The 18872-nt window shown below is 44.5% G+C and overlaps 1 protein-coding gene across 1 annotated transcript in view; it reads right to left on the reverse strand.

Moving 5' to 3' along the window:
• Cadps (calcium dependent secretion activator) overlaps positions 1–18872 on the reverse strand; it is a 442640-nt gene that overhangs the window by 55796 nt on the left and 367972 nt on the right. The window contains 2 exon segments of the mRNA XM_032917997.1: positions 14317–14400; positions 15294–15368. Of these exon segments, the coding sequence (XP_032773888.1) occupies positions 14317–14400; positions 15294–15368 (159 nt within the window).

An 18872-nucleotide genomic window follows, 5' to 3' on the forward strand; every position in this document is an offset into this window, starting at 1 on the left:
CATGTCTTGGCAGGAGGACCACAAGCCTACAGCCAGCTGGTCTACATGGCCAGTTGGGGCCAGGCTAGGCTACACACCAAAGTGCTTGTTCTAACACATAAACAATAACCACATAAACAATAACAACAACAACAAAAAAAACCAAACCAAGAAAATAGTCACATAAGAGCACTATTTAGGGTTGTGGGGTAAAATACATTTTTTAAAAAAAAATCTGTCTGTCTGTTCATCTGTCCATCTATCTGTCCATCTGTCTGTCTATCTCTCTCTGTATCTATGTCTCTGTATCTGTCTCTGTCTCAGTATCTCGGTCTCTCTGTCTCTGTCTCTCTCTGTACGCATGTGTTATACACAGGTATGTAGAGGTCAGAGATATGCTTGATATCTTCCTCAATTACTCTTAACCTTGTCTTCTGAGGCAGAGTCTCTTGCTGAACCCAGAGGCTACCATTTTGACAAAACTATGTGACCAGCAAGCCTCAGGGACCCGCCCATCTCTTCCTCACTCAGTCCTGGAGTTACAGATGTACACTACTTTGCTCAGCTTTCCATGGGAAGTGGCGATATAAATTCAGGCCCTCATGCTTAACCAACTTTGTAGACTGAGTCATTTCCCCAGACCCATGAGTTGGTTCAAAGGCATCTCTGGGACAAAGGTGCTAGGGAGAAAGTGGCAGGCCAGAGAGATGTTATTTCTTTAAAAAAAAAATACTTGAGAAATCGAATGTTTCTATATAAACATTTTATTAAATGTATTTATGTATAGATGTGTGCATGCGTGCGTGCTTGTGTGCCATGGTGAGTGTGGGGAGGTCAGAGAACAGCTTATAGCAGTTCCTTTTCCTTTTTCACCCTGTGTGTTGTAAGATCTGTGTTCAGGCTCTCAGGCTTGGCAGTAAACATTATGTGGCCAGCCTCCCTATTTTATTTCTTGAGATGCGTTTTTACCTTAATTTTTATGATGAATTGTTAAAAGGAGCAAAATGAGTGTAGAACGATTAATACTCCAGTGTTAAAAAGGCATTTTGTGGGAAGGGTGTCGCCTTCTGAAAGGCAACTTTCTTGGTGACTCTCTTCGATGGAGTCATGGTTTGGATGGAATTGCATGCCCTCTCCTAAGGCTACAGCAACACTTGGCCACCCCCCAGCCCTAGTGTGCATGCTCTTAGTGCGTCTTGGGAAGAGGAATGTGCGCTAAGTGCCAGCCGAGGACTGACTGCTTGGGTGCGACAGAATGTGCGAGTGGGTGGGATGTACTGGGACTGTGTGTGCGGGTGAGCAGTTGAGCAAGCCTTGGTGGCTCCTGCCTGGGGCCAAGTGACAATGACAGTGAGAACCCCTTCCAATCCTTTCAGAGGACTGGAGGAAAAAAAAAACCCACCACCCTTGAAGTGAATGTAGAATCATAGACAGCAGGATGGATTCCCAGAGCTGTACCACCGGAGGGGGTGAAATGTCTTTATCGCTTGCCAAAGATCATGGGGCATACTGGGCCAATTGTGAAGTGTTCTAGTCCATGTGAGCCCTGAATCAGTGTGGCATAAAGGAGTGCCGAGCGGAGCTCTTGAAGATGAAAAGAGCTTTGCAGACAGAAAGGGCTGCCTAACACCGTGACAACCTTGCCATCCAAATGTAAGCTTCAAAAGAGTTAAAATAGTGCATCTGGTCATGTGTATCTGACCCATTAAAAAAGAGGATAAAAACCCTTCACAGTGCCACATGGGTGCACACAACCCAAAGTCCCCTTTCTCTCTCTCTTTTAGGGGAGGTCACGGAAGGGTGTTTTCACAGGTGTGGGAACCGTGTCATCGGCAACTTCTTGTAAGTAGCTCGTGGCTTAAAACGGCTTTTGGAATTGAGCTTTTGGAATTTGAGAAGAGAGGTGAAATATTATATTGTTTCCCAGAACGTTTCCTGAGGTGGCTTACGAATGGGAAACGCATTCTTAAAAAGTTCAGATAATAGAAAAGAGAACAGTGGCCACATTTCAACTTCTGCTTCTGCTCTCTGTGTCTTTTGGGGGAGAAACTGGTCGCTGTTGTGTCATAGGCAACGTGGATGTACTTGACAGCGATACCTTGTCCTATAGGAAGTGTGGACAGATTTACCTACATGTTTACCTGGATGCCTAATGTGCACTCTGAATTCTTGAGAACCTGCTTCCTGACTTGGGGAATAGGGAGACTGGGCCCCAGGAAGCTAAGGTGCTTCCATGGAACACGCAGCTGGGAAGGAAAAGGACTGGGGTTAGAACTTCTCTGGTCTGGCAGAAAAGCATTCACTACTGTGACGTGCTTCTGTGTAGACTGCTTCTCCATGCACCCATTTCCTTATCTGTGAGTGAAGGTTATCAGTGCGGCCACGGTCTTGCTTTCCTTGACATAAATTGCAGGTAACAGTGGTGACTGTGGTAACAAAAATCACTATTGTTTGACCCATCCCAAAGAAAACTTCACAAATAGTTGTGTAAGTATCATGGACACTCTGAAACGCCCCCTGGAGGATGACTGCAGATCTCTAGAGGGCCAAGGGAAGGTAGGACAAGAGCACCAAGCCCTGGCTACAGGACGGTCAGTGGCTGCTTGGCTTCTGTGCCTGTTCATAAGCATCATCTGTGGTTTAACTACTGTGCTGAATAGTTTCATGTCAACTTAATACAAGCTAAAGTCATTGGGACGGAGGGAACCTCAATTAGGAAAATGCCCCCATGAGATCGAGTTGTACGCAAGCCTGTAGGGCATTTCCCTAATTAGTGACTATTGGTGGTAGCATCCCTGGCTGGGCTCATAAGAAGCTACGCTGAGTAAGCCAAGAAGAACAAGGCCGTAAGTAGTATCCCTCTATGGTCTCTGCATCAGTCCCTCCTGCCTCCAGCTTCCTGTCCTGTTTGAGTTCCTGTTTGGTTTCCTTCAATGATGGAGTACGATGCAGAAGGGTAAGCTGAACAAACCTTTCCCTCTCCAGTTTGCTTTTTGGTCCTAGTGTTTCACTGCAATGGAAACCCTAAGTCAGCTACTATGGTGAGAGAAAGGGTACCAATTCTGAGGGTACCACAGACCATGCCAACACACCACTCAGGGCCTCTCCGCCTTCCTTTAAGCAAAGGGCTGTAGGAGGTAGGAAACCTGTCTGTCCTCAAGTAGAAGCATCACATTCTATGCCCTGTCCAGCAGCTGGAGCCTCATTTGCTGGGGAATAGTTAGAACGGTTCTGTCTCCTTTGCTCGAGTGCTGCACTCAGGGATCTTCATCCAGGGAGAGAATAATCTCAACCTTCTGAACAGATGCTTGGTAAAAACTGGAAGTTTTTCTTACTTCTGTTCTAATCCTCTATTCTCAGACAGGACTTTGACAGGCCTGATGGATCCCTTTAGACCCAGCCTGTCTGCGTGCTCCTGAGACTGAAGGATGCTTGTAGTATACTTAGTCTGTCCTAGTTAAGGCCGAGCAAAGTGTTACAGCGAAGCTTGATGAAAATCACACTGACAGATGAGGAGACTGGGTTCAGGGACGTTAAGGAACTTCCTCAGAAGGCCCACGGCTAGCCACAGTGGCTTGCCCTCCTAGAGCTCACCCTGTGCTGCTTCCCCGTTTGTCTGTTTATATGACACACTTGCGTCCTTAGAGAAAACTCAGAGCTGTGAACTGCAAAGTTGTAACTATGAAGACTCTCCAAGAAAACAGGCGAGCTTTTGTTGACTGCAAGTGAGGACATGGTCTGCCCCTGACACCTGTCGGCTTTACTTCTCTGCCTTGAACATCTCTCAACAAGAAGTTGACTAGAACTCAAACTCCAAGAGGTCAATGCCACGTCTCGCTCTTCAGCATGGCCCTGTTGCTGGACTCTGTTGCTGGACACCAGTTTGGGCTGTTACGTCCAAAGAGGGTTACCCAAATTGGCAGTGCTTAAAACAATGTCCTAAACAAAAAGAACTCTGACCTGGCAAACAGAAGGATTATTGCTGGGTAAACAGAAGAGTAAAGTCAGTTTTCCTCGGGAATATTGTAAGGCATATTTCTGTTTATCAAGATCCCACTTTCACACCCCCTTAGAGGCCAACTACCTCCTAGAAGGGCAACTAGTTCCTGGTTCAGCTCAAAGACTCCACCCTGATTGTCATATAGAATCTCCTTCTCCCCCCCACCCCCCATTTTGTCCCTATCCCACCCCAAAGAGACAGCCTTAGTAGTTTGATTTCCAATAAAAATTTTCTTTCTATTTATGGAGCATTCTAGTTTAGTGTTTTCACTGAACTCTTTCTTCACCTTTGAGTGAAGGCGCCACCATTTTTCCCCCCTGAAGTTTCCCTTCTTGCTAGGGTTTGTGGCATGTGCCAGAGATCAATTTCAAGTGCTGTTCCTTGGAAGCTGACCACCTTTTTTTTTTGAGCTGTCTCACTGGGACTTAGGGTTCACTGATTAGTTTATGCTGGTTGGTCAATGAACCCCAGAGATATCTGCCTCTCTGGGGCTGATAAGCATGTGGTGCCACCTCTGGCTTTTTATATGAGTCCTGGAGATTGAAAGCAGGTCCTCACAGTACTGACTGAGACATCTCCCCAGTCCTCAAGCTACAAACCACGTAAGTCATCACTGACATGGATACCTTATCAGTCTTGGTCTGTTGCATAAGGGAGATCTTTCTTCCCTCTTTTCAGGTGAGAATAGGTAAGAAACAGACAGCTTGCATGACGAGGTGGACCATGCAATGTGCTTTTCTTCCCTGGCCGTGTTTCCAGTTTCCCGATAAATGGGGTGGGTAAAAAGTTTCTGTGCTTCCAAACTCCAGCCATGACTGAATCTACAGTGTGGCCTATTTTTTTTTGGTATATTTATATATCTTCTGATTGGCTTAGTTGTAAAAATTTTAAATTATTAACTAACATACAAAAATGCTCAAAACAACAATTCCCTCCCAAAAACCTCAAATACAACCCTGCTTCTACTTTAAGTGGAACATCAGTGCCACTCTAGATAAGAGAAGGGATAAATAAATAAAATATACAGATAACATGAACATGGTTATATGCTCAGAGGGTTGAGCCGAGGCCCCCCAGGTTACATTTGAATGTTAGGAAAGTATAAAATATGGCCAGACTAAGTAGAAACATTATCCTTGATGTAAAAATAAAGATGAAAAGAGAGTTCAGAAAGAATGACCCTCTCCCCTGTGGTTGGGTACTTAATGTAGAATTTTTATAGCATCCAACATTAACACCACCTTAGATACAATGTGGTTACACCCTATACTTGAGTCATTTCTGCTTCCCTCTAAAAAGACAACAGTAATAAAACCCTGAAATGACAATTGATTTTCTTCTTTGTATGTGGGTTCAATTTGATAGTATGGAAAATCCCATCATGATCAATTTCAGGCTGCTGATATATATCATAAATGTGGAGATTGGAAGCAGCACAGACAGTTGAATCTTACTAGCAATAGGAACCAATAAGATAATACCAATCACTGGAAACACAAAGCCAGAAAGTCTCAAATGTTCCTTTTATTAATGTATTCTAGGTAGTAACTTATAGGGTGTGTGTGTGTGTGTGTGTGTGTGTGTGTGTGTGTGTGTGTGACATAAATATACACCTATATATTTGTCAAATACATTATTTAGAAAGTTTTTTTGAGACAGGTTCTATGTAGCTCTGACTATCCTGTGATTCACTATGTAGACTAGGCTGGCCTTGAATTCACAGAAGTACCCCTGTCTTTGTTTCCCATGTACTGGGATTAAAGACATGTGCCACCATACCCAGCTAAAAAGTCTTGTGTCTGCAGATTTTGGTCTGTAATTTACTTATAGCAGTCATTTAAAACATGATGACCAATTGAGTAAATGCTTCCAATGTTAGACATGGTGACTTGTCCTTTCTTTCTTTCTTTCTTTCTTTCTTTCTTTCTTTCTTTCTTTCTTTCTTTCTTTCTTTCTTTCTTTCTACCTACCTACCTACCTACCTACCTACCTACCTACCTACCTATCTTCTCTCTTTTGGAGAATCAGACACAGGATTACATACTTGCTAGGCAAGCCCTCCAACACTGAATCTACCGCCTAGCCCTAGCTAAGATTTTAATTGATAAAGAGGCATCCTAAAGATTATGAGTAACAAAAGACAAAATGCTAACAATGTACTTAGTGTAATGAAAAATATCTTTGAGGTCAAAATTCTGGACATAGAAATCTATCACAAGGTGAATCCTCACACTTTTGCTTCGTGCTTATGCAGAGAAGGCTGGCCTCAGAGAAGAACTATCGAGTTCAATAAGGAAAGCTGTTGAAGTGTTTCGATTGGGTCATTTCAACTTCCTTGCTCTTCTTAGAAAACTGAGCCTAGCTTTAGAAATGTTCTTCACAGTATAGCCACATACTAGATACTGCAAAAACTCCATGGTTCACCCTAGACCCAGTATTGATGTAGGAAGCCTTACTCTGCAGATAACAGAACCGGATCTCAGAAGTGGCCAACAAACTGTCAAATTCTATCAGCCTGGGCTTCACCATCTCTCCCTAAATTTCTGGCAATAAGGTCCCACTGAGTCTGGTTGGAGGTTAAGGTGGACCCAACAACCTTTAATTATAGATCAGTTGAAACTGCATACAAATTCTCTAGGTATTTCTTTCACACTAGAGTTTCTGTGAGCAGCTTGCTCAGCACTCGAGAGTCTGAACAAAACACGGCGTCTATCTTCATGTTTGTTTTCAAAGGCAGCTCTGTTCTTATGAGAGAACATTAAAGGAAATGGCTGCCTTCAGATGCCTATCTTTCTCTTCTCTATGTTGCTCTGGTCAGCAGGTGTGTTAATTGTCAACTGTGCTTTCGAGGCAGCAATCGAAATGAGGTTATCCAAATAGGTGCTGAAATATTATGTCGCAGACCCCAAAGAGCATGCCACATTCTGAAATGTTTGGAGATGGCTGATGAAAGGGACAAGCCCAGGATGGAGAAGACTGTGCTTCTCAGCACAGGAACTTTGCTAGTTCACTACGAGCAAAATGAATTAGGAAAACCTGGAAGGCTCTTCACGTCACCTTCTAAGGGCAGCTCACAGCTGCCGTGTCCAAAGACAAGAGCTTGCTACTGGCTTTTCTACCAGGGAACTGGCCTCTCTGTCTTGTCTTAACCAAATTCCTTCCTTGTCAGGTCAAATGCTAATTCTTCTGTAGGTCTAGTTTGAGAGTCACTTCTGGGGCCGGGGAGATGGCTTAAGAAGTGGTGTAAGCAGAACAAATGAAACTCAAGACGGATGACCAAAATGCGGATGCTTTACTCCTTCTTTAAAAGGGGAACAAGAATACCCTTGTCAGGGAATAGAGAGGCAAAGATTAAAACAGACACAAAAGGAACACCCATTCAGAGCCTGCCCCACATGTGGCCCATACATATACAGCCACCCAATTAGACAAGATGGATGAAGCAAAGAAGTGCAGGCCGACAGGAGCCGGATGTAGATCGCTCCTGAGAGACACAGCCAGAATACAGCAAATACATAGGCGAATGCCAGCAGCAAACCACTGAACTGAGAACGGGACCTCCGTTGAAGGAATCAGAGAAAGAACTGGAAGAGCTCGAAGGGGCTCGAGACCCCATATGTACAACAATGCCAAGCAACCAGAGCTTCCAGGGACTAAGCCACTACCCAAAGACTATACATGGACTGACCCTGGGCTCCAACTGCATAGGTAGCAATGAATATCCTAGTAAGGGCACCAGTGGAAGGGGAAGCCCTTGGTCCTGCTAAGACTGAACCCCCAGTGAACGTGATTGTTGGGGGGAGGGCGGTAATGGGGGGAGGATGGGGAGGGAAACAACCAAATAGAAGGGGAGGGGGAGGGGCTGGGGGATGTTGGCCCAGAAATCGGGAAAGGGAATAACAATCGAAATGTAAATAAGAAATACTCAAGTTAATAAAGATAAAAAAAATTTAAAAAAAAAGAAAGGAAGACACATATTGATGGCATAGTTTTTAACCTGAGCAATAAAAGATATGCATAAAATATAGGTATAAAAGAATTTAAGGGAACATTAACCATTTAATAAAGTATATGTAGCAGGATTCTTTTAGTGCTTATTATATTATCAATAAATGTATTAAAGGAGGCTTTCTATATTTTTATTTTATTTATTAAAGACCTACTTACCAGCTACTCTACATTATATAGTAGATGTACAGAAATGAACAAAAATAATAGCTATTCACCTTGGATGTAGTTGAATTATAATGTATACATGGATATAAAATAGTCAGAACCCCTTTTAAATTTGTGTTCCTCTAGAAATTTGCCTAGCCTACTAGATATCTCTGTAGAGAGATTAGTATCCATTGAAGTTATGATGTCGTAAGACCTTGAGTTAAAAAAAAAAAAAGAAGTGGTGTAAGCATGGAGACCTGAGTTTGATTCCCAGCACGAATATATACAAGGATGGGTGTGGTAGTGCTCATCCGCCATCCATGTGACAGAGATGGCAGAGACAGTTATGTTCTGCTGTTCTCAGCACCTGAGCTTGCCCTGTGCCTTCCGTATGTACATGCACACTCGTCATGTTTATCTCCAGACACAGTCCAGCAGGACAATATCCATCCCCCACAAGTAATTTTCTTCACTGGCCTCTAGTGGAGGAGGTTGAGAATCTTTGCTCTATAATTCCACTTCACTGACTACTTTCCTCTGTCTCGGAATAATCATGATGAGTAATAATCATTACCTGTTGGGAATATACCTGCAGCCTGCAAACACAGAGTAAGAGGAACGGTTTCTCTTATTTAGTACTGAGCCCCCACTACCTAGTATGTTAGTATCTACTAAAAATGTGTTCATCGAAGGACTAAAATAAAACTGGAAATTATGTAGACGCACAAAGGCAGTGGAAAAATGGAAAGCCTCTTGCCTGGGTGTTATTCCAAAATGGAATAATTAGGCTGCGTTATTCATAAAATAATTGTGCCGGTCAGATCTTGTTGTTTTATTTATTTAGTGCGAGCATTGCACATAAGCATGTGGTGTGTGCATGTGTGTGTGTGTGTGTGTGTGTGTGTGTGTGTGTGTGTGTGTAAAGGCATGGGGTACCCTCTACCATTGTCTCCTGGATGAGCTATGTACATGTAGGCAATTATACGGCCATAATAAAAGTGTGAGTTAAAGTTTTCATATGGCTTAGAGAATAACTCAGAGGACACCATCTATAACATGAACGGAACCTAGGCAGAGCCTGGCTGTAAGGATGAAGGGAGAAAACGCATGGAAATCATTCCACAGCATCAGTAAGTTAGTCCTGACGTGCATGCCTGCTGCTGTAGCATGTGAGGCAGGGCATTCCACTTGGAATGTATTAGCCAACTGGTCCAACCCACAGGAACCCAGCAGCCGATAGCCTGATGCTGTTAGCCTTTGATGTTTGGTCTGTGTCACCTATCACCAGCCCACAGCATAAAAAGCAACCTTTCCTTTCCTGGCTGCTCTCTAAAGCCAAGGCAAAATGGAACACTGTCCAAGGAAACTTAGTGAGCCGTTCTGAAATCTCACCCTACTCTATGGCTCCAATCGCTTCTGTTACCACAGTTCCCTCAGGACTCTCTGCTCCATCTCTGATCATTACCAAATCATTACACGTTTCAAGGTGCTCTGAAAAAACAAACAAACAAACAAACAAACAACAAACAAACAGACTGCAGTCACTGCTGCTGGCTCCTGCCTTGGTCACAGCTTTTAGAGAGATGAACCATTTCAAGTTGTTTCACTCTCAAGTGGAAGAACAGCTATAATCCTGGCAAGCAGGAGGAGGAGGAGGAAGAGAAGGAGGGGGAGGAGGAGGAGGAAGGGGAGGAGGGGGAGGAGGAGGAAGAGAAGGAGGAGGAGGAGGAAGAGAAGGGGGAGGAGGAAGGGGAGGAGGAAGAGGATGAAAAGAGGAGGAGAAAGAGGAGGAGGAAGAGGAGGAGGAAGAACTGGCAATGACAATGGCAATGACAACAGTCGATGTGAGCAATTAGAGACCCAGAAGACAGGACACACAGTAGGGATTAGACTCCCGGAAGCCTTGCAGTGGGCGTCATTCCTCTCGTTCCGTAAGTAACAAATGGATGCGTTTGGAAGGAGAACTGTAGCTGGCTGAAATCCTGGTGCTTTGGAGGAGCCGCTGTTCCTGTCCTGCAGGTGTGGGGTGGGAGTTAGACTGTCCCATGTCCCATGTCTTCACTCCACTGTGAAGGCTGTGGAGGAAGGCTCAGGTAAAGCGGGAGTGGGAGCTCAACCTCTCTGAGCCTTGCTTCCAACATTTTCTACAGAGTGTTGGTAGAACAGAATTGCTCCCGAGTCCCAGAAACATACATTCAGAACACTTAGCTCTGTGCCAGGCACTCAGCAAGGACGTGAGGAGCAGGATGTACGCCTTTGGACTCATTTTAGATGTCTGAATTTATCTGCCATAGCAAAGGCGATGAAAATGTGGGGAATGGGATGCTGCTCCGGGTCACCCAGCTTTATGCCAAGGGGCAGAGTCGAGCTTCCTTACCCGGATCTATGTATTTGGGGCTGCCTTTCTTTCTGAATCTGACTGAAGCTTGGGACTCACTTCTCTTAAGCAAAGTCTTCAGCACAACTTATCACACCACAGTTTCCCCTTTGACCTCTCCAAACCAGTCTTCATCTCGAACATCTCTCTACCCCGCCCTGTATGGTCCTGCTGCACAAAGGTCTCTTGCTTCCTTGCTTGGCCGTTGATGGCTGCTGCTGTCTCTGAAATATTTCCTTCCCTTCCTCTTTGTTCACAACTGGCTCCTGGAATTTCTGCTTATGGCTCCTTAGAAGGATCTGGAGGGACTGTCCTGGTTTAAATAATATCCCCCCCCCAACTCTGCCTTTTTCTTCAGTTTGTGTCCCAGGCAACGTTTCCTTCCTCTTGATCATTCGATCTTTTCCTTTCTGATTGTCTAGCTCCCTGGATAAACGTAAGCTCCAAAAGGGCGGAGAGCATCTTTGGAAGTACTGCTGTGACCCCTGCCCCTGGCCCAACACCTGACATATAAGTGCTTTGTAAGGGAAGCGGGGTGACTGACTGGGTAAATGAATTAACTCAGGAGCAGCATTCTTGCCAAAGCCTGGACAAGGGTGTTTGATGTATTTGATGTTATGGGAGAGGGACCTGGGCACCTGTTTACCCTGCCTTTTGGCCTCCTAAAAGAACAGCATGAGGCTACCCACAAGGCAGAGTCCTTTCCAAACAGCCACCCGCCATAAAAGCACATCTTGCAGGCAAGGGAAAGGGGTGGATGGTTGCTAACTATATCTTCCAACTGGGCTGATCTTTGGAAAGTTCGAGAGGCGCCTGCCTCCCTCAGTCCCAGGCTGCTACTGCTGCTGAGGCCCCTGAGGAAGGCAAGGAGGGTGCGCTTGGGCGCCTCTTGGGCTGGCACGAGGAAGCCACATCTCATCCGCCCTCCTCCCCCAGCTCCTCTCCCAGAGAGGAAGCAAATGCAGATGGAGATGAGAAATAAATATTCCTGCCTGCTCTGTGCCACTGCAGACGTTTTCCAAAATGTCTGGCTTGGACCACGAAAATCAAGCCCACCCAGCAAAGGAGGCGCTCAGCAGGAGAAAGAGGGGGGACAGGGTGGCATATTTGTCGATACGCGTCAGCTTTCTGGGGGGCCGAGCACATGGCTCATCTTTGGCAGCCCTGCTGAGGTGGGGATGTGGTAAGTGCACAGTAATGCTCAAAGAATGGAATCAGAAAATGGGAGCAGAGTTAAAGGCAAGCATTGCCAGACTCCGCACAGGCTGCCCACCTCGGTCCGGGTCCTGGGATACACACACAGCTGGTTCCTGCACTTATTCTCACCTATCTGGTTTACCCCCACCCCACCCCCACTGTCCCCACCCTTTCACCTCTGTTCTGTTCCTGGGAAGTTAACGCCGCTGGGATGCCAGCATCTTTCAGAGGCCCTCCGCAATTTGGGCAGGAACTCAGAATCCATGTGTGGAGAGATTCTCGCCACCTCTAAGTTCAGTTCCCGTGTCTAATACTGGGATTCTGGCAGGCAATGAGATCACGGGCTGCAAATGAGAAGTGGGTGCTCGTGGCCACGAGGTGGCCAAATGTGTGGGAGGAGTATCACAAGGAGGGAAGTTCCAGGCTCAGCAACGGAGCTGGAGGGCTCTGGCTACGGTATGGTGGTGTCATGGCTGGGCTTGCCTCTAGGCTGTCAAGTGTCGTAGGATCAATGAGAAAGATCAATGAGAAGCAGAGCTGGGAAGTCATCATGGGACACTTTGGTCCGGGTTCCTCACACTCCCAGGGAAATCCCGGGATCCTGAATTCTTCATCTGGCTGCTGCCGGGCTAACAACTCTTTTGGAGAGTTTCTCCCAGAGGAGGGTCTTGGCGGGAACAAAGGTGGAATCCATAAACAGCAAAGGGGGCTTCTTGGGTCATGGGTTCTAGTACACTGCTGTGAAAACACTGGTTCTAAAAATGAAGTCTCAAAGCAAGAGTCTCTGGGCACCAGGAGAAGTTTGCAGATATTGCACTTTATCCCACCCCCTTCCTTGTCATCTCCACCGTTTCAACGAGGGAGTGAGCCCTAGCCTATCTCCAACTCATGTGCCCTGGATCCTTCTCCGTGAAGCTTGCCCACTCACGAGCCCATCTGCCTTCCAGCGTCAGGCATTTGCCAGCGGAATCCCACTCTTTCCAGAGGCCACTCCGTGGTGGGAAACTGGCAGGGGAGTTGGCTTCTTGTCTCCACTCTACATATTGCTATGTCACCTCAGACAAATGACTCCCCCTCTCTGGGTCTTGGATTCTTTCTTTGTCAAAGGAGTGGGCTGGGTAGGTTTCTTTGTAGATATGACATATTTCAGATAGTTCTGCAGAGTGAAGTCGGGCGCAACGTGACTTTGCATTGTCCCCTTCCCAGTCAACCCACCTTTGACAACGAACACCAGATAAGAAGGCCTTCCTACTTCTGGCTTAAATTCATCTTTATATTTGGGAGGGTCAGAGTTACACATCAAAACGAGCTGGGTGTGTTGAAGATAAATGTTTTCTAGCAATGGCTTGAAATGTTGTCAGCTAACATCTGCCTTAATTCCTAGGAAGAGGAAACTATGGGCGGAGGAAAAGCCAAAATCGGGTATATTTGTTCATACATCTACTCCTTTTTATGGCAGGTTTAGAAAGATGTTGCATGCATGTATGCGTGTTATCTTATCATGAGCATATTTATTACTTGCAAAAGATGCTATTTAAACCGAGTCTGATTATAAGCTCAGACCATGAGGTTTTTACCTCATACTATGGCACCATGGGAGACATCATCCACCTCTCATACTCTTACAGATGAGGAAACTCAGCCCAGAGACTCACTCGGGCTCATGCGGCTGGCCAGTATTGTGGCAGGATTTGAACTCAGTTCTGTAGAGTTTTCAAAGATAAGGATTTGTACCCACGATGATGTTCTGAGCCTCGTCTGGCATTTGATGCACACTTGTGAGATTACTACAGGCTCCCAGACTGACTACTGTTCTTGTATTGTTGTTAAAGCAGTTTAGAACCCGTAACACCTTTACTGTATCTACTTGGCAGGAACTGGGAAGGAAGCAGGAAGAAAGACTCTCTCCTCTGGTCACCTATCCACAGAAATCTACTGGCTCCTATTTTTCCTTTACCTTTGGCCTTGGCCTTACACAATTTTAGCACTGGACTGGAGCTTCAAAGAATTTGGAAAGGACGTGTCAGCAGCTCTGGAGGCTATAAATGCAAACAGCTCCTGAACTCAGGCAGGCAGAACGAGAGAGCTCCTTTCCCTAAAGGAGGCACACTGGCTGGTCTCCAGTCTATAGAGACCCCGTACTTCAGCTTCCACAGACAGAGGCTGTGTACCAAGCAGACTCACTCGGAGATGTATATTCCTTCCTCTATGAGGCTTCCTGGACTTGAACTGTATCCAACCAACTCGATTAAGAAAACAGTAGAGTAAAAAAGGCCATAAAAAGGTATTTGCAGTTACAGCTGACCTGAAGATCACCGTATACAATTCTTAAAAGTATTTATTGGTAAAAATGGTGGCCTATACTGTATTTCCTGTCAAAGCCAAGGCAGTTAAAGGTGGGCTATTCACAAATGCTGCGGACCTGGACAGCTTACAGGCCATTAGGCAATGCCCTGTCTCTTCTCCAGCGTTAACATGTTACCTTAGTGCTTGAATGTGATTAACACACACTGCCACCGCCAAGCAGAACCACACGTTACCTCTCACCCAAGCAGACCCACAACCGAACCAGAACAACTGGGAGAGCATGAGGCTCTGTACTCACCGTAAATGACAGAAACGAAGAAAACAAAGTCCCCTCGTCGTATCTGGATAACTTCGCCAGTACGCCTTCCAATATAGTTACAAACTAGAGAAACAGCGAAAAGGAAAAAAAGATTATTATTTCAGATTATTGTTGTTTACAAGAAAGAACAGCATGTCCCAGCCACCCAGAGGCTAGGACTCAGCCCCTGCTCATTTCTGCATCTCGTCTTTTAACTCTCACTTGCAGGAAGGAAAAGACTGACTGCCGTTGTACGGCAATATTTGACTTATCCGGCTTTCTCTTCATTATTATGTGATTGCAAATACGGAGTGTTACAGAAGTGCAAAGTGACAAAATATTATCGCGTCGCATATAGCATGCGATAATATTAAATGCACTTTTCGAAATCCCAAACTGCGCAAAGCAGTCTTTACATTACATATTAGCACTACATTTAATCCAATCTATTTTTATTTGTATTTTATCAGTAATTTGGGGGAAACAGAAGTTTAGCACTGGCAAATATAAATGTCTTCCCATTCAGCATTACTTAGTTAAAATTCTATAATTCATGAGGGTGACTGAAATAGCTTTATCTGACTTTTCTGTGTTATTATGACTCTCACTGCATGTGAAACTAGAGGGAAAGGGGTTTTCGGCATGGCAGAATTCCTTATTACCGCTTCACTTTAATGTATTTTAAAATCTAACTTTGTCAGCGCTGAAAACAAAACAAACATTCCCCGCGTAACCTAGCGCGGCGTTCGGGGACACATTCTTATTAAGTTAACATATGCCGCTTCAACAATTGATCTTCACACAGCTCACAAACATCGGAAAATCCTCGCAAGCTGCGGCTGGGTGATGTACAATCCTGTTTCTTGGGAGACTCGAGTATCCCGCTCAACTTTTTCACGTGTTACATTTTAATGGAAATGCAGACACGACAAAGGCAACATTAATAATGCCCCCTTTCACCCGAAGCTGAAGGTTACCTTTGCCACCAAGAGTGTGATCATTTCCTTAACGGTTTCTTCAATTAGTTCGTCTATTTTTGAATGGTATTGATGCTAAAGAAGACAGGAAGACACATGTTAGCATGTCAGGGGGTTGACAGCGAGGCATTGCGTCCCTGGTTTTTAGATCAGAATCTATAAATAAAACCTGGCCTCCAAGTCCAGTTTGTTTCCACACCCCTAGAAGCAGCTATAAGATTCTGACTTCTCTTTGATAGAGGGACCTGAAGCACTTAAAAAAAATCAGCAGGCTCATTGGTTCTTGTCTAAGGCTTCAGATAGCCTTCGATGTACACACACACACACACACACACACACACACACACACACATACACACACACACACACACACACACCCCTCACCCCAGCACACATATGGCTTAATGGCCTAGCGGTGTGTTGAACTGGATTTTACAAAGCTTGATTCAATAGTCATCTAGTACACTGGGAAGGGGAAGGGTATTTCTGGGGAATTGTTGGGGGATGCAATTTAAACGGTTGGATCCCTCCAAAGGGAATTTGACTAAGACATAGATTTTATAAAAATCTGCTAAGTATTTTATTCTTTGGTATATGCCTCAGAACCCATCAGTTTTAACTACAGTCTTGACCCAGAGCCCAGGTAAGGTGTCTCTTTCTGAACCATCATGACAAGCCACACTCCCCCCCCTTTTAGTCTGTTCATCAATAAGCAGACCCAGGTTAGAACTTCTGCTGAGACTGAAGCTAAGTTTTTCCAATTTTTTCAAACTGGTGCTGTCGATTAAATTTAAATAGTAATGTAAAAACACACCCCCACACAAACAAAAATCTGCTGTAAATGCCAGGGGAGAAGGAAAAGCAATTTCAACACAAGTTATTATATGCCAGCTCCTTGACATTTATTAGAACATTTTAGTATCCTTTTGAATTATTTTGTATTTCCGTAACACAAAAACAACAATACAAAAACATTGTTATTTGGAAAGAAAAATGCACTTACCCACTCTTTAGCAAACTTTCAGGAGGAGGGTTAATTAGGAACAAAAAAAGAAAAAGGAACAGTGCAAATAAAAATCAGGACAAAAGGACACACGGAAAGATGAGAATTAAATAAAGCATTACAAGGCTGTGAAGACATACAGAAATAAGACGGGAGGAACGTGCTGCAAAACTGGGTGCCGGCAAGCAGGGTGACTGGGCAGGAGTAAGCAGACGAGACATTGCCTTGGGCTTGGAAGACCTGGATAACGTCTCAGTGTGAGGCCAGAGGCCATACTGCCTACATACTGAGCTCAGTTTTCTTACAGGTGATAGCACTATGTCCCGGATGGGGGAGGGAGGGGCTGATACAGACTGCTGATCTCCAGAGGGGCTGGGCAAGCCTTTGTGAATATGCCTTTAGCTCTGTCTCAAAATAACCAGAAGAGATATATTTCAATCTCTCTGTCTCTCTGTCTGTCTCTGTCTCTCTGTCTCTGTCTCTGTCTCTCTCTGTCTCTCTGTCTCTGTCTCTGTCTCTGTCTCTGTCTCTCTCTCTCTCTCTCTCTCTCTCTGTGTGTGTGTGTGTGTGTGTGTGTGTGTAAAGTCAGTACCTCAACTTGACTATTCTATGTTTTTCTCTCTATCTTCACATATGAAGATGCCCAATGTAACCATAATGGGTCATAGGAATATGACAATAAAGAAGGAAACTTAATGACAAGCTGGTTCCCGGCCTGTTGCTTTACTGATTTCCCTTAAGAATTAAGGGCCCAAGGCCCTTTCTGGCCCTGAGCACATCAGGTTCATAGGTCTACTCTGAAGATCTAGTAAGGAGCTAGATGTGAAAAGAGTTTTGCCAACTGTAATTGCAATTCAAATATTATCATTGTCCAAGTGCCCCAAGAAGTCGCAAAGGACACCATCACCAAGTCATCCTCCCCTCCCCCCCCTTCCAGTTGATTGGAGGAAAAACAAAGCAAATGGTCCATGGTGTTTTGTCCTAATGAATCAGAACCCTTGTTGGCCCGCTGCTAGATTCAAAGAGGTTTACTTGTGCATAGCACAAACCAAAGCTTAATTTAAAAAAGAAAAGAATTCACAGAATTCTGCACTAGAGTCACAAAGAAGAATGTTAAATCAAAAGAATATGGGAATATTGACAGGGTTCCAAATTCATTTTTAGCTGTTGAAATAGGACCCAGAATCATATTCCTACTTTCCGTTGTCACGTGACCGACTTGTTTCACTAGATTTTTCTTTGGATTGCTGTAATTGAGTCACATTTATTAAAATAACTAGGATATTATGCTTATCCAGAAGATTTGCTATAGGAAAGTTAGCACAAGTTGAAACATGGCACGAGGGGTTTCTGACCAAGCAAAGAACACCAATGAAATAGACAGACATGTTCTCTTAACAGTCTTGACTGATGGACATGGTAAAAACTGACGGGGCTTCTTCTGTGTATATGGAGGCAGGGTCAGACCTGGGTCTTGTGTCTAAAGGGTCAATAGGGACAATCTTTCTTTGAGGAACATGTCCTTCTATTTGGACATAAGGTGGAGACCCTGTGGCTTGTTGAGGCATAATACACCTTCATGTGTTGATTACTATGTATTCCCACTATTGCTTCCCTTTGCTGTGTATAAGTATTATGATCTCCCTGGTATAATAAATATCTTCACCTGCTTATCAAATAAAGCATGGTTTGTGTGTGTGTGTGTGTGTGTGTGTGTGTGTGTGTGTGTGTGTGTGTGTGTGTGTGTGCACTCATGTTTGTTTGGAGGCCAGAGGACTACTTAGGTGCTGTTATTTCTCAGGAGCTGTCCACAAGGCCTTTCATTGGTTTTGATTTGCTAAGAAGGTGAGAAGAACCTCCTGTCACTGACTCCCTAGCTCTGGAGTTCACACACACACACAGCTTTGAATTTACATCTTTAGGCTTGCACAATAACATTATATGGACTGAGCCATCCTCTCCCCTAAAATGAAGTGTTTTGATATGGTTATCCTGCCTCTCTTTTGCAGGGCAATGTGACCTTGGTATCTCTGCTGCCTTGCTTTCCCACTACTGCAGTGGAACTAGAATTAGATTCTGGATATGGGATTGACATAGACCTACCCAAGTACTGATGGAATACACAAATATGCATATCACACAGTTTAGAAACTATGTAGAACTGGCCTGGTGGCTTGTGTCTATAATCCTGACATTTGGTGGGAGAAGGTTAAAGCAAGAGAATCATTATGAATTTGAGGCTAGCCTGAGTTCTAGAGTAAAATTTTGAATCAAAAAAGAAGAAGAAGGAGGAGGAGGAGGAAGAGGAGGAGGAGGAAGAGGAGGAGGAGGAGGAGGAAGAGGAAGAAGAAGAAGAAGAAGAAGAAGAAGAAGAAGAAGAAGAAGAAGAAGAAGAAGAAGAAGAAGAAGAAGAAGAAGAAGAAGAAGAAGAAGAAGAAGAAGAAGAAGAATTATAATATATCATATTATATTTCCCCTCAGGATTGAATTAAAATCCATTAGCTTCGGGCTCTATGGCTGTACATTTCTTTCAATACATCTCAGCTCTATATACTGCATGGCGATTATTCCTTAAT

Source organism: Rattus rattus, chromosome 12, assembly GCF_011064425.1.
Source record: "Rattus rattus isolate New Zealand chromosome 12, Rrattus_CSIRO_v1, whole genome shotgun sequence".
Taxonomy (NCBI): Eukaryota; Metazoa; Chordata; class Mammalia; order Rodentia; family Muridae; genus Rattus; species Rattus rattus.